Source organism: Nerophis ophidion, linkage group LG07 (assembly GCF_033978795.1).
Source record: "Nerophis ophidion isolate RoL-2023_Sa linkage group LG07, RoL_Noph_v1.0, whole genome shotgun sequence".
Classification (NCBI taxonomy): domain Eukaryota; kingdom Metazoa; phylum Chordata; class Actinopteri; order Syngnathiformes; family Syngnathidae; genus Nerophis; species Nerophis ophidion.
This window is the reverse complement of record NC_084617.1, coordinates 75038938-75053370: the sequence shown is the minus strand read 5'-3', so window position 1 is coordinate 75053370 and position 14433 is coordinate 75038938. Positions and strand designations below refer to the sequence as shown.

At 43.2% G+C, this 14433-nt stretch overlaps 1 protein-coding gene across 9 annotated transcripts in view; it reads left to right on the top strand.

The window, feature by feature from the left end:
* fbrsl1 (fibrosin-like 1) overlaps nt 1-14433 on the top strand; it is an 886448-nt gene that overhangs the window by 861652 nt on the left and 10363 nt on the right. For 5 of the 9 annotated variants that reach the window (XM_061907119.1, XM_061907120.1, XM_061907122.1 and 2 more), the window contains exons 13-17: nt 1594-1665; nt 4697-4726; nt 5028-5099; nt 7066-7195; nt 9141-9224. In XM_061907119.1, coding sequence (XP_061763103.1) covers nt 1594-1665; nt 4697-4726; nt 5028-5099; nt 7066-7195; nt 9141-9224 — 388 coding nt within the window. The remainder of the gene's footprint in view (nt 1-1593; nt 1666-4696; nt 4727-5027; nt 5100-7065; nt 7196-9140; nt 9225-14433) is intronic. The other 4 variants (XM_061907121.1, XM_061907123.1, XM_061907118.1 and 1 more) reach the window with 1 other exon arrangement.

Sequence of the window (14433 nt, the reverse complement as noted above, 5' to 3'; positions counted from 1 at the left end):
TAAGTTACCCATGCCTTGGGCACTAATGCACCCCCATACCATCACAGATGCTGGCTTTTCAACTTTGCGTCCATAACAGTCTGGATGGTTCGCTTCCCCTTTGGTCCGGATGACACGATGTGGAATATTTCCAAAAACAATTTGAAATGTGGACTCGTCAGACCACAGAACACTTTTCCACTTTGCATCAGTCCATCTTAGATGATCTCGGGCCCAGAGAAGCCGGCGGCGTTTCTGGATGTTGTTGATAAATGGCTTTTGCTTTGCATAGTAGAGCTTTAACTTGCACTTACAGATGTAGCGACGAACTGTATTTAGTGACAGTGGTTTTCTGAAGTGTTCCTGAGCCCATGTGGTGATATCCTTTAGAGATTGATGTAGTTTTATGCTACAGTGCCGTCTGAGGGATGGAAGGTCACGGTCATTCAATGTTGGTTTCCGGCCATGCCGCTTACGTGGAGTGATTTCTCCAGATTCTCTGAACCTTTTGATGATATTATGGAGCGTAGATGTTGAAATCCCTAAATTTCTTGCAATTGCACTTTGAGAAACGTTGTTCTTAAACTGTTTGACTATTTGCTCACGCAGTTGTGGACAAAGGGGTGTACCTCGCCCCATCCTTTCTTGTGAAAGACTGAGCATTTTTTGGGAAGCTTTTTTTTATACCCAATCATGGCACCCACCTGTTCCCAATTAGCCTGCACACCTGTGGGATGTTCCAATAAGTGTTTGATGAGCATTCCTCAACTTGATCAGTATTTATTGCCACATTTCCCAACTTCTTTGTCACGTGTTGCTGGCATCAAATTCCAAAGTTAATGAGTTAATTTCCTGTCTTTAGTTCCTGTCAGCACTCTTATTTTGGTTCAGTTTCCTGTTTGTCTCCCTGAGTGCTGTATCCCCTAAGCTGTGGCTGATCGGCACCTGGCCACACCTGGTGTCAATCAGCCCGCTCCTATTTAGACCTGTTTTCTCCTCCAGTCAGCGCTGGATTATTGTGGTGTCGATGTCACCACTACCTGTTTTGTCGCTTTGTCTACTTCTGTTCACTCTGTTCATGCCATAGTTCAGCCGGGTCACAGTCAGTGTTTTTGTTTCTTAGCCAAGTTTGTTATCCGCCTTTGGTTAGTACCCTTTTGTTTGTTCTTGTTCTAGTATTTTAATTCAATCATGTTTTCCTCTTCAATGCCTGCCTCCTTCTCTGCATCTTGGGGTTCGTCACCAACAAACTTTGACAACCGATAATTTCCGATATTACAGTTTAGAGCGTTTATCGGACGATAATATCGGAAGTCCCATATTTATCGGACATCTCTAAACGTGAGCTGTAACTGAGCCATCAGATCTTGTTATTGTTCCTGTGCCTGATGGCCGAGGGGGAAAAAACTGTTCAGGTGGCGGGAGGTGAGGGTCTGGAGGGACCATAGTCTCCTGCCTGATGGGGAGAGGTTAAGAACAGTTTAAGGGTTGATGACATTTTTTGTTGCCTGGTAAGCTGACACAAGCACTTTGTAGTCTTTGAAGACCTGACAGGATGTACAGTCGAAAATACTCACTTCCACTGATCATTTATATGTAACCTATCCCTCCCAGGCATCCAATCCCATTGATGTGGGATCCCGGCCCGGAGCAGTTCCACACACCCTCCTTCAGAAGGATCCTCGGGTAAGTCTCCCAAGACCGATACTAGATATGTCAATGTGTGTTGGCCGTTGGATGAGGTGGTGACTTGTCCTCGGTGTACCCCTGCCTTCTGCCCAAGTGCAGCCGAGATAACAAAAAGGGACAAGCGGTAGAAAATGAATGGATGGATGTTTGTCTAGTGGATCTAACATAATAGTAAGAGTCCAGTCCATAGTGGATCTAACATAATAGTGAGAGTCCAGTCCATAGTGGATCTAACATAATAGTGTGAGAGTCCAGTCCATAGTGGATCTAACATAATAGTGAGAGTCCAGTCCATAGTGGATCTAACATAATAGTGTGAAAGTCCAGTCCATAGTGGATCTAACATAATAGTGTGAGAGTCCAGTCCATAGTGGATCTAACATAATAGTGAGAGTCCGGTCCATAGTGGATCTAACATAATAGTGTGAAAGTCCAGTCCATAGTGGATCTATCATAATAGTGGGAGTCCAGTCCATAGTGGATCTAACATAATAGTGTGAAAGTCCAGTCCATAGTGGATCTATCATAATAGTGGGAGTCCAGTCCATAGTGGATCCAACATAATAGTGAGAGTCCAGTCCATAGTGGATCTAACATAATAGTGAGAGTCCAGTTCATTGTGGATCTAACATAATACTGAGAGTCCAGTCCATAGTGGATCTAACATAATAGTGTGAGTCCAGTCCATAGTGGATCTAACATAATAGTGACAGTCCAGTCCATAGTGGATCTAACATAATAGTGTGAGAGTCCAGTCCATAGTGGATCTAACATAATAGTGAGAGTCCAGTCCATAGTGGATCTAACATAATAGTGTGAGTCCAGTGCATAGTGGATCTAACATAATAGTGTGAGTCCAGTCCATAGTGGATCTAACATAATAGTGAGAGTCCAGTCCATAGTGGATCTAACATAATAGTGTGAGTCCAGTCCATAGTGGATCTAACATAATAGTGTGAGAGTCCAGTCCATGGTGGATCTAACATAATAGTGAGAGTCCAGTTCATTGTGGATCTAACATAATAGTGTGAGTCCAGTCCATAGTGGATCTAACATAATAATGAGAGTCCGGTCCATAGTGGATCTAACATAATAGTGTGAAAGTCCAGTCCATAGTGGATCTATCATAATAGTGGGAGTCCAATCCATAGTGGATCCAACATAATAGTGAGAGTCCAGTCCATAGTGGATCTAACATAATAGTGAGAGTCCAGTTCATTGTGGATCTAACATAATACTGAGAGTCCAGTCCATAGTGGATCTAACATAATAGTGTGAGTCCAGTCCATAGTGGATCTAACATAATAGTGACAGTCCAGTCCATAGTGGATCTAACATAATAGTGTGAGAGTCCAGTCCATAGTGGATCTAACATAATAGTGAGAGTCCAGTCCATAGTGGATCTAACATAATAGTGTGAGTCCAGTGCATAGTGGATCTAACATAATAGTGTGAGTCCAGTCCATAGTGGATCTAACATAATAGTGTGAGTCCAGTCCATAGTGGATCTAACATAATAGTGTGAGTCCAGTCCATAGTGGATCTAACATAATAGTGTGAGAGTCCAGTCCATGGTGGATCTAACATAATAGTGAGAGTCCAGTTCATTGTGGATCTAACATAATAGTGTGAGTCCAGTCCATAGTGGATCTAACATAATAGTGAGAGTCCAGTCCATAGTGGATCTAACATAATAGTGTGAGAGTCCCGTCCATAATGGATCTAACATAATAGTGAGAGTCCAGTCCATAGTGGATCTAACATAATAGTGTGAGAGTCCAGTCCATAGTGGATCCAACATAATAGTGAGAGTCCAGTCCATAGTGGATCTAACATAATAGTGAGAGTCCAGTCCATAGTGGATCTAACATAATAGTGAGAGTCCAGTCCATAGTGGATCTAACATAATAGTGAGAGTCCAGTCCATAGTGGATCTAACATAATAGTGAGAGTCCAGTCCATAGTGGATCTAACATAATAGTGAGAGTCCAGTCCATAGTGGATCTAACATAATAGTGTGAGAGTCCAGTCCATAATGGATCTAACATAATAGTGAGAGTCCAGTCCATAATGGATCTAACATAATAGTGTGGGAGTCCAGTCCATAGTGGATCTAACATAATAGTGTGAGAGTCCAGTCCATAGTGGATCTAACATAATAGTGTGAGAGTCCAGTCCATAGTGGATCTAACATAATAGTGTGAGAGTCCAGTCCATAGTGGATCTAACATAATAGTGAGAGTCCAGTCCATAGTGGATCTAACATAATAGTGAGAGTCCAGTCCATAGTGGATCTAACATAATAGTGAGACTCCAGTCCATAGTGGATCTAACATAATAGTGAGAGTCCAGTCCATAGCGGATCTAACATAATAGTGAGAGTTCAGTCCATAGTGGATCTAACATAATAGTGAGAGTCCAGTCCATAGTGGATCTAACATAATAGTGAGAGTCCAGTCCATAGTGGATCTAACATAATAGTGTGGGAGTCCAGTCTATAGTGGATCTAACATAATAGTGACAGTCCAGTCTATAGTGGATCTAACATAATAGTGTGAGAGTCCAGTACCAAGTTGATGGCTTCGTAGATACACTGAGATAAAGTCCAAGGTCATTGTGTTCTTAATTATGTTTTTGCAGCTGCACCATTTATTTCTTTATAACTCTCAACTATATTGAAGTGTTCTGTCAGTTGGAGTATTTGTGACATGTTCATGTTCACAATGTCCTTGTTCCATTTTGGGCCAAAGTAGAACAAAGAAAGCAATTTAAAGTTACTATGATGATTTTTACCAGTCTGACCCAGGTGGGAATAGACTTTCCAGGCTAAGACCAATGGGTGGCAGACTTGTTTCTCAACAGTTATTGGCTAGTTTAAACCTTGTTGTTTTTCTGGGAAATCCTTGGGTGGTCAAGAGAAGACAACAAGAGCTAACATGACGAGTCAGCTGGATGAGAATGAGTTTATTCCCACTTTGTAAAACTGTTGAGGACGATGATGATATTTATGTTCTGCTTTCTCACACAGATATCGGACCCATTCAGGACAAGCGTGAGAGTAAGTGTCTGCTTTGTGTCTTTCCTCTACAATGCATCATTTCTCTGGCCAGGCCACAAAGTCAAAAACATTGCACAACAATCACTGACCCAAAAAAATGCAGACGGCTGCGTTTAAGCTTCAATGTCATGTCTCTCTGGATTAAAATATGGGGTTTTTATTACCCATCCAGCGCAGAGTTGAACGCCAAGTGGACTTCCCACTTTGTAGTTTGGCCAGAAATGATTTATAGCAGCATCCATTTTTAGTTTACTCTTTTCGAAGCCCGTTGGCTAACGTCGATTTCTTTCTAAATTTGTAGAAACCTGGCAAGTGGTGTGCGGTGCATGTCCAGATCGCGTGGCAGATCTACCACCACCAGCAGAAAATGAAGGTGCGTGAGATTGGAAATTGTTTTGCTGTCACCCCAAAAAATTATTCCAGACATATTTGAAAAAATAATCTGAAATGAGGACATTCATTTTCCCATTTAAAGGCCTACTGAAATCACATCTTATTTAAACAGCTCCATTCTATGTCTCATACTTGATCATTTCGCCATATTTTCGCTGAAAGGATTTAATAGAGAACATCGACGATAACGTTCGCAACTTTCGGTCGCTGATAAAAAAGCCTTGCCTGTACCGGAAGTAGCAGACGATGTGCGCGTGACGTCACGGGTTGTGGAGCTCCTCACATCTGAACATTGTTTACAATCATGGCCACCAGCAGCGAGAGCGATTCGGACCCAGAAAGCAACAATTTCCCCATTAAATTGAGCGAGGATGAACGATTCGTGGATGAGGAAAGTGAGAGTGAAGGACTAGAAAAAAGCAGTATGGCGTAGTGGGTAGAGCGGCCGTGCCAGAAACCTGAGGGTTGCAGGTTCGCTTCCCACCTATGGACATCAAAGTCGCTGCCGTTGTGTCCTTGGGCAGGACACTTCACCCTTTGCCCCCCGGTGCCGGTCACACCGGTCAATGAATGATGAATGAATGATTGGTGCTGGTCGGAGGGGCCAAACTGGCAGCCACGTTTCCGTCAGTCTACGCCAGGGCAGCTGTGGCTACTGATGTAGCTTACCACCACCAGGTGTGAATGAATGATGGGTTCCCACTTCTCTGTGAGCGCTTTGAGTATATCCATCCATTTTCTACCGCTTATTCCCTTTCAGGGTCGCGGGGGGCGCTGGCGCCTATCTCAGCTACAATCGGGCGGAAGGCGGGGTACACCCTGGACAAGTTGCCACCTCATCGCAGGGCCAACACAGATAGACTTTGAGTATATAACAATAGAAAAGCGCGATATAAATCTAATCCATTATTATTATTATTATTAGAAAAAAATGACTAGAAGGCAGTGGGAGCCATTCAGATGTTATTAGACAAATTTACTAGGATAATTCTGTAAAATCCCTTCTCTGCTTATTGTGTTACTAGTGTTTTAGTGAGATTATATGGTGGTACCTGTACAACCTGAAGGTCGGCCCCGCACCTTTCTTCAGCACCAGTCGACGGGTGGTGGCGATGCCCATCTCTGCCCTTCGCAAGGGACCCTCTTCGAAACAAGATCTTTCGAAATGATCGCTGCATAAAACACTGTACTTTGTGTGTGTGGTCCAATCCAACCGTGTTCGCTTGACCGCTCTGTTCCATAGTAAAGCTTCACCGTCATCTTTCGGGAACGTAAACAATGAAACACCGGCTGTGTTTGTGTTGCTAAAAGCGGCCACAATACACCTCTTCGCACCTACAGCTTTCTTCTTTGATGTCTCCATTATTCATTGAACAAATTGCAAAATATTCAGCAACAGAGATAGTCAGAATACTGTGGAATTATGCGATGAAAACAGACGACTTATAGCTGGGAACAGTGCTGGAACAAAATATCCGCGACGTTTTAGCATGATACTTTAGCGCGAAATTTAAAATTGCAATTTAGTAAACTAAAAAGGCCGTATTGGCATGTGTTGCAATGTTAATATTTCATCATTGATATATAAACTATCAGACTGCGTGGTCGCTAGTAGTGGCTTTCAGTAGGCCTTTAATTGTCTATATTTGTCACATTTACTGATTCTATTAAACACAAATTGCTTGTCGGCTTTCCACTGACCGCAATCTCGTACACAATATCAATCAATCAATGTTTACTGATAAAGCCCTAAATCAGGAGGGTCTCAAAGGGCTGCACAAGCCACAACCACATCCTCGGGTTGGATCCCACGAACTCAACCAAATGGGTTGACGATGAGAAACCTTGGAGAGGACCGCAGATGGACGACAGCAATCATTGTTGGGTTCCTGTGGGACGGAGCCCTAACTTCCTGTCTCCTTGTGTGTGCCCCTGCTCCAACGCAGCAAATGCAGCTGGACCCCCACAAGCTGGACATGAACGGGAAGCTGGACCTGTTCAGCCGTCCCCCAGCGCCGGGCGTCCTGCCGGGCTTCCCGTACCCTCACGACCTCGCACGACCGCTCTTCTCAACAGGTCAGTGGGGTCTTTCAGCACCTGGATGAGATGGAGGGATATCAGTGATATCAACATGAAGATATCGTTAGGACAAACTGTGTCTGAGGAGTCATTGGACTGTAATCCAGCAGTCCTACAAACACAATAGTATACATATTTTATTTGCAATTAGGTAGTCAAAAAGGATCATTCAGTAATTTAACTGTTGAACTTAATTATAATGAGACAACGATACAGGATGGTGATGTAATGATATCAATCAATTAATCAATCAATGTTTATTTATGTAGCCCTAAATCACAAGTGTCTCAAAGGGCTGCACAAGCAACAACGACATCCTCGGTTCAGAGCCCACATAAGGGCAAGGAAAGACTCACAACCCAGTGGGATGTCGATGTGAATGACTATGAGAAACCTTGGAGAGGACCGCAGATGTGGGTTACCCCTTCCCCCTCTAGGGGAGACCGGTGCAATGGACGTCGAGTGGGTCTGACATAATGTTGTGAGAGTCCAGTCCATAGTGGATCTAACATAATAGTGAGAGTCCAGTCCATAGTGGATCTAACATAATAGTGAGAGTCCAGTCCATAGTTGATCTAACATAATAGTGAGAGTCCAGTCCATAGTGGATCTAACATAATAGTGAGAGTCCAGACCATAGTGGATCTAACATAATAGTGAGAGTCCAGTCCATAGTTGATCTAACATAATAGTGAGAGTCCATTCCATAGTGGATCTAACATAATAGTGTGAGTCCAGTCCATAGTGGATCTAACATAATAGTGTGAGAGTCCAGTCCATAGTGGATCTAACATAATAGTGAAAGTCCAGTCCATAGTGGATCTAACATAATAGTGAGAGTCCAGTCCATAGTGGATCTAACATAATAGTGAGAGTCCAGTCCATAGTGGATCTAACATAATAGTCCAGTCCATAGTGGATCTAACATAATAGTGAGAGTCCAGTCCATAGTGGATCTAACATAATAGTGTGAAAGTCCAGTTCATAATGGATCTAGCATAATAGTCCAGTCCATAGTGGCTCTTACATAACAGTGAGAGTCCAGTCCATAGTGGATCTATCATAAAAGTGTGAGAGTCCAGTCCATAGTGGATCTAACATAATAGTGAGAGTCCAGTCCATAGTGGATCTAGCATAATAGTGAGAGTCCAGTCCATAGTGGATCTAACATAATAGTGAGAGTCCAGTCCATAGTGGATTTAACATAATAGTGAGAGTCTAGTCCATAGTGGATCTAACATAATAGTGAGAGTCCAGTCCATAGTGGATCTAACATAATAGTGAGAGTCCAGTCCATAGTGGATCTAATATAATAGTGTGATAGTCCAGTCCATAGTGGATCTAACATAATAGTGAGAGTCCAGTCCATAGTGGATCTAACATAATAGTGAGAGTCCAGTCCATAGTGGATCTAACATAATAGTGAGAGTCCAGTCCATAGTGGATCTAGCATAATAGTGAGAGTCCAGTCCATAGTGGATCTAACATAATAGTGAGAGTCCAGTCCATAGTGGATCTAACATAATAGTGAGAGTCCAGTCCATAGTGGATCTAGCATAATAGTGAGAGTCCAGTCCATAGTGGATCCAACATAATAGTGAGAGTCCAGTCCATAGTGGATCTAGCATAATAGTGAGAGTCCAGTCCATAGTGGATCTAACATAATAGTGAGAGTCCAGTCCATAGTGGATCTAACATAATAGTGAGAGTCCAGTCCATAGTGGATCTAACATAATAGTGGACACTCTAACCACTAGACCACTGTCTGCTTGGAATCTTTTGTGCTAGAATTCAAATACTATTCACACCTTGTATCGACAACATCGTTAAAACCCAAATATGGATATCGAATTTTGAACAGTGGCATCACACACTTACATAAACCCAAGCAAATGTTTGGGATTGTAAAACAACAATCCTAATGTGGTCTCTGCTTTGGTAGGCTCAGGCCATCCAGCCCCCTCCCCATATGGACCCGCCCCCCACCCCAGTGGTTTCCTGCCTCCTAGCCATTTGGCTGGTAAGTGTAAGTACTTCCTTCTTCAAAAACAGTTTTCATTATTTCCTTTTCCTTCCTGTCCCTTTCACACCGTGCCACTCATGAAGAGTGTGTAATTTAACCCTTGTGTCATGTTCATATTGTTGTAACTATTGAGTAACAACAATATGAACGTTGCACGGAAAACTTCTCCGCCGGTTTCTGCATCCCAAAGGGATTCTTCTTTTGTGTTTTTGCACCTGCGGTTCCCACACAAGGTTGCAACATTGTTGGTCAACACTGTCTGCTCTCATTTTCTCGCACAATTGACCCTCTGATGTTCTGTGTACCTACACTCTGTCCTCCTCCTGTCTAGGCCTGCGGTGTGTGTCTGTGTGTGTGTGTGTGTGTGTGTGTGTGTGTTGCAACATTGTTGGCCAACACTGTCTGCTCTCATTTTCTCACACATTTGAACCTCAGATGTTCTGTGTACCTACACTCCTGTCTTGGCCTGCTGTTTGTGTGTGTGTGTGTCTGTGTGTGTGTGTGTGTGTGTGTGTGTGTGTGTGTGTGTGTGTGTGTGTGTGTGTGTGTGTGTGTGTGTGTGTGTGTGTGTGTGTGTTGCAACATTGTTGGCCAACACTGTCTGCTCTCATTTTCTCACACATTTGAACCTCAGATGTTCTGTGTACCTACACTCCTGTCTAGGCCTGCTGTGTGTGTGTGTGTGTGTGTGTGTGTGTGTGTGTGTGTGTGTGTGTGTGTGTGTGTGTGTGTGTGTGTGTGTGTGTGTGTGTGTGTGTGTGTGTGTGTGTGTGTGTGTGCGTGTGTGTGACTGCTCTCATTTTCTCACACATTTGAACTTCAGATGTTCTGTGTACCTACACTCCTGTCTAGGCCTGCTGTGTGTGTGTGTGTGTGTGTGTGTGTGTGTGTGTGTGTGTGTGTGTGTGTGTGTGTGTGTGTGTGTGTGTGTGTGTGTGTGTGTGTGTGTGTGTGTGTGCGTGCGTGCGTGTGTGTGTGTGTGTGTGCGTGTGTGTGACTGCTCTCATTTTCTCACACATTTGAACTTCAGATGTTCTGTGTACCTACACTCCTGTCTAGGCCTGCTGTGTGTGTGTGTGTGTGTGTGTGTGTGTGTGTGTGTGTGTGTGTGTGTGTGTGTGTGTGTGTGTGTGTGTGTGTGTGTGTGTGTGTGTGTGTTGCAACATTGTTGGCCAACACTGTCTGCTCTCATTTTCTCACACATTTGAACCTCAGATGTTCTGTGTACCTACACTCCTGTCTTGACCTGCTGTGTGTGTGTGTGTGTGTGTGTGTGTGTGTGTGTGTGTGTGTGTGTGTGTGTGTGTGTGTGTGTGTGTGTGTGTGTGTGTGTGTGTGTGTGTTGCAACATTGTTGGCCAACACTGTCTGCTCTCATTTTCTCACACATTTGAACCTCAGATGTTATGTGTACCTACACTCCTGTCTAGGCCTGCTGTGTGTGTGTGTGTGTGTGTGTGTGTGTGTGTGTGTGTGTGTGTGTGTGTGTGTGTGTGTGTGTGTGTGTGTGTGTGTGTGTGTGTTGCAGCGTTGTTGGCCAACACTGTCTGCTCTCATTTTCTCACACATTTGAACCTCAGATGTTCTGTGTACCTACACTCCTGTCTAGTCCTGCTGTGTGTGTGTGTGTGTGTGTGTGTGTGTGTGTGTGTGTGTGTGTGTGTGTGTGTGTGTGTGTGTGTGTGTGTGTGTGTGTGTGTGTGTGTGTGTGTGTGTTGCAACATTGTTGGCCAACACTGTCTGCTCTCATTTTCTCACACATTTGAACCTCAGATGTTCTGTGTACCTACACTCCTGTCTTGGCCTGCTGTGTCTGTGTGTGTGTGTGTGTGTGTGTGTGTGTGTGTGTGTGTGTGTGTGTGTGTGTGTGTGTGTGTGTGTGTGTGTGTGTGTGTGTGTGTGTGTGTCTGTGTGTGTGTGTGTGTGTGTGTGTGTGTGTGTGTGTGTGTGTGTGTGTGTGTGTGTGTGTGTGTGTGTTGCAACATTGTTGGCCAACACTGTCTGCTCTCATTTTCTCACACATTTGAACCTCAGATGTTCTGTGTACCTACACTCCTGTCTTGGCCTGCTGTGTCTGTGTGTGTGTGTGTGTGTGTGTGTGTGTGTGTGTGTGTGTGTGTGTGTGTGTGTGTGTGTGTGTGTGTGTGTGTGTGTGTGTGTGTGTCTGTGTGTGTGTGTGTGTGTGTGTGTGTGTGTGTGTGTGTGTGTGTGTGTGTGTGTGTGTGTGTGTGTGTTGCAACATTGTTGGCCAGCACTGTCTGCTCTCATTTTCTCACACATTTGAACCTCAGATGTTCTGTGTTCCTACACTCCTGTCTAGGCCTGCTGTGTGTGTGTGTGTGTGTGTGTGTGTGTGTGTGTGTGTGTGTGTGGTACACAGAACATCAATTTCCACACTTCTATATGGACCGGGACATCTTATATGTAATAGAAGTGTGTAATTAAATATGTATTCTGATATACTGTATGTTCTTCACAGAAAATGAGCCAAAGTCAGTGAGTCTCAGTTTGAAAAATTAATTAATTGTATCATTTTTTTGGGGGGGAATAAAAATTGAAGACGGGTCCCACAGACCCGAACACCACACAAGCAGAATTATCACTTGTTTACATTTGAGGCGGATTTTAAGGCACCACTTATTATGAAATCACTATTCTGTGATTCATAAAAACAGTGTGGGTTTATTAAAAATATATATATTTTTTAATTTTGTTAGGCTATTGTTATAGGATTTAAAAGTGTTTTGTAATTAAATAATTTGTACTGAGTTCTTTGCACATGTCCACTTTCTTACGGTTATTTGTGTTCCAAATGGAAGGCTGGGTTCAGATGATGTCATCTTGAGGAGGAAGACTTGATGAGAAAATAGATTTCTGGAAGGATTTTAAAATTGAGGCTGAAAAGGTTTCTCCCGTATCGGTTTTAACTATCAGTGTGGCCGTCTGAATGCCAAATGGGTTTGGCTGGAATGAAAGTGGGTTGTAAATTACCAGTTAAATAATTGTTTTATGAAACCCAGTGGACTCTTGGGGCTTTTTGTTATTTGTTGTGGTTTATATGGCTTATTTGAGAGTGGTTCAGACAAACAATGCATATCATTGTTTGTCTGAACCAAACCGTGCGTCGGGAGAGTGACACGTTGTCAAATGCGCCCCTCTTCTCCGGGCATATCAGCGCAACAGAGTCCAATAAGCACTCCTTAATAAACTCTCCGTCAGAAAACGCCTTACTTTTTCTGGCGATTTTGTGAGGAATGACGAAAGTTGTCCTGACGGTTGCATCTCTGGGGGTGTGAAATTGTGCAAAAAGTTCCTTGTTGGGTTTGCAGTTTTACAAACCCCGTTTCCATATGAGTTGGGAAATTGTGTTTGATGTAAATCTAAACAAAATACAATGATTTGCATATCATTTTCAACCCATATTCAGTTGAATGCACTACAAAGACAAGATATTTGATGTTCAAACTCAAATAATAATTAACTTAGAATTTCATGCCTGCAAGACGTAGTTGGGAAAGGGCATGTTCACCACTGTGTTACATCACCTTTTCTTTTAACAACACTCAATAAACGTTTGGGAACTGAGGAAACTAATTGTTGAAGCTTTGAAAGTGGAATTCTTTCCCATTCTTGTTTTATGTAGAGCTTCAGTCCTTCAACAGTCCGGGGTCTCCGTTGTCGTATTTTACGCTTCATAATGCGCCACACATTTTCCATGGGAGACAGGTCTGGACTGCAGGGGGGCCAGGAAAGTATCCGCACTCTTTTTTTACAAAGCCACACTGAATGTGGCTTGGCATTGTCTTGCTGAAATAAGCAGCGGCGACCATGAAAAAGACAGCGCTTAGCTGGTAGCATATGTTGTTCCAAAACCTGTATGTACCTTTCAGCATTAATGGTGCCTTCACAGATGTGTAAGTTACCCATGCCTTGGGCACTAATGCACCCCCATACCATCACAGATGCTGGCTTTTGAACTTTGTGTCAATAACAGTCTGGATGGTTCACTTCCCCTTTGGTCCCGATGACACAATGTCAAATATTTCCAAAAACAATTTGAAATGTGGACTCGTCAGACCACAGAACACTTTTCCACTTTGCATCAGTCCATCTTAGATGATCTCGGGCCCAAAGAAGCCGGCGGCGTTTCTGGATGTTGTTGATAAATGGCTTTCGCTTTGCATAGTAGAGCTTTAACTTGCACTTACATATGTAGCGACCAACCGTATTTAGTGACAGTGGTTTTCTGAAGTGTTCCTGAGCCCGTGTGGCGATATCCTTTAGAGATTGATGTTGGTTTTTGGATACAGTGCCGTCTGAGGGATGGAAGGTCACGGTCATTCAATGTTGGTTTCCGGCCATGCTGCTTACGTGGAGTGATTTCTCCAGATTCTCTGAACCTTTTGATGATATTATGGAGCGTAGATGTTGAAATCCCTAAATTTCTTGCAATTGCACTTTGAGAAACGTTGTTCTTAAACTGTTTGACTATTTGCTCACGCAGTTGTGGACAAAGGGGTGTACCTCGCCCCATCCTTTCTTGTGAAAGACTGAGCATTTTTTGGGAAGCTGTTTTTATACCCAATCATGGCACCCACCTGTTCCCAATTAGCCTGCACACCTGTGGGATGTTCCAAATAAGTGTTTGATGAGCATTCCTCAGCTTTATCAGTATTTATTGCCACCTTTCCCAACTTCTTTGTCATGTGTTGCTGGCATTAAATTCTAAAGTTAATGATTATTTGGAAAAAAAAACAACATGTTTATGAGTTTGAACATCAAATATGTTGTCTTTGTAGCATATTCAACTGAATATGGCTTGAAAAGGATTTGCAAATCATTGTATTCTGTTTATATTTACATCTAACACAAAGGAAGATTTGCAAGATGTGGGAGGCGTGTGTGCAAGATGTATAGGCACCATTAATGCTGAAAGGTACATACAGGTTTTGGAACAACATATGCTACCAGCTAAGCGCTGTCTTTTTCATGGACGCCGCTGCTTATTTCAGCAAGACAATGCCAAACCACATTCAGCGGGGCTTTGTAAAAAAAGAGTGCGGGTACTTTCCTGGCCCGCCTGCAGTCCAGACATGTCTCCCATGGAAAATGTGTGGCGCATTATGAAGCGTAAAATACGACAGCGGAGACCCCGGACTGTTGAAGGACTGAAGCGCTACATAATCAATCAATCAATCAATCAATCAATGTTT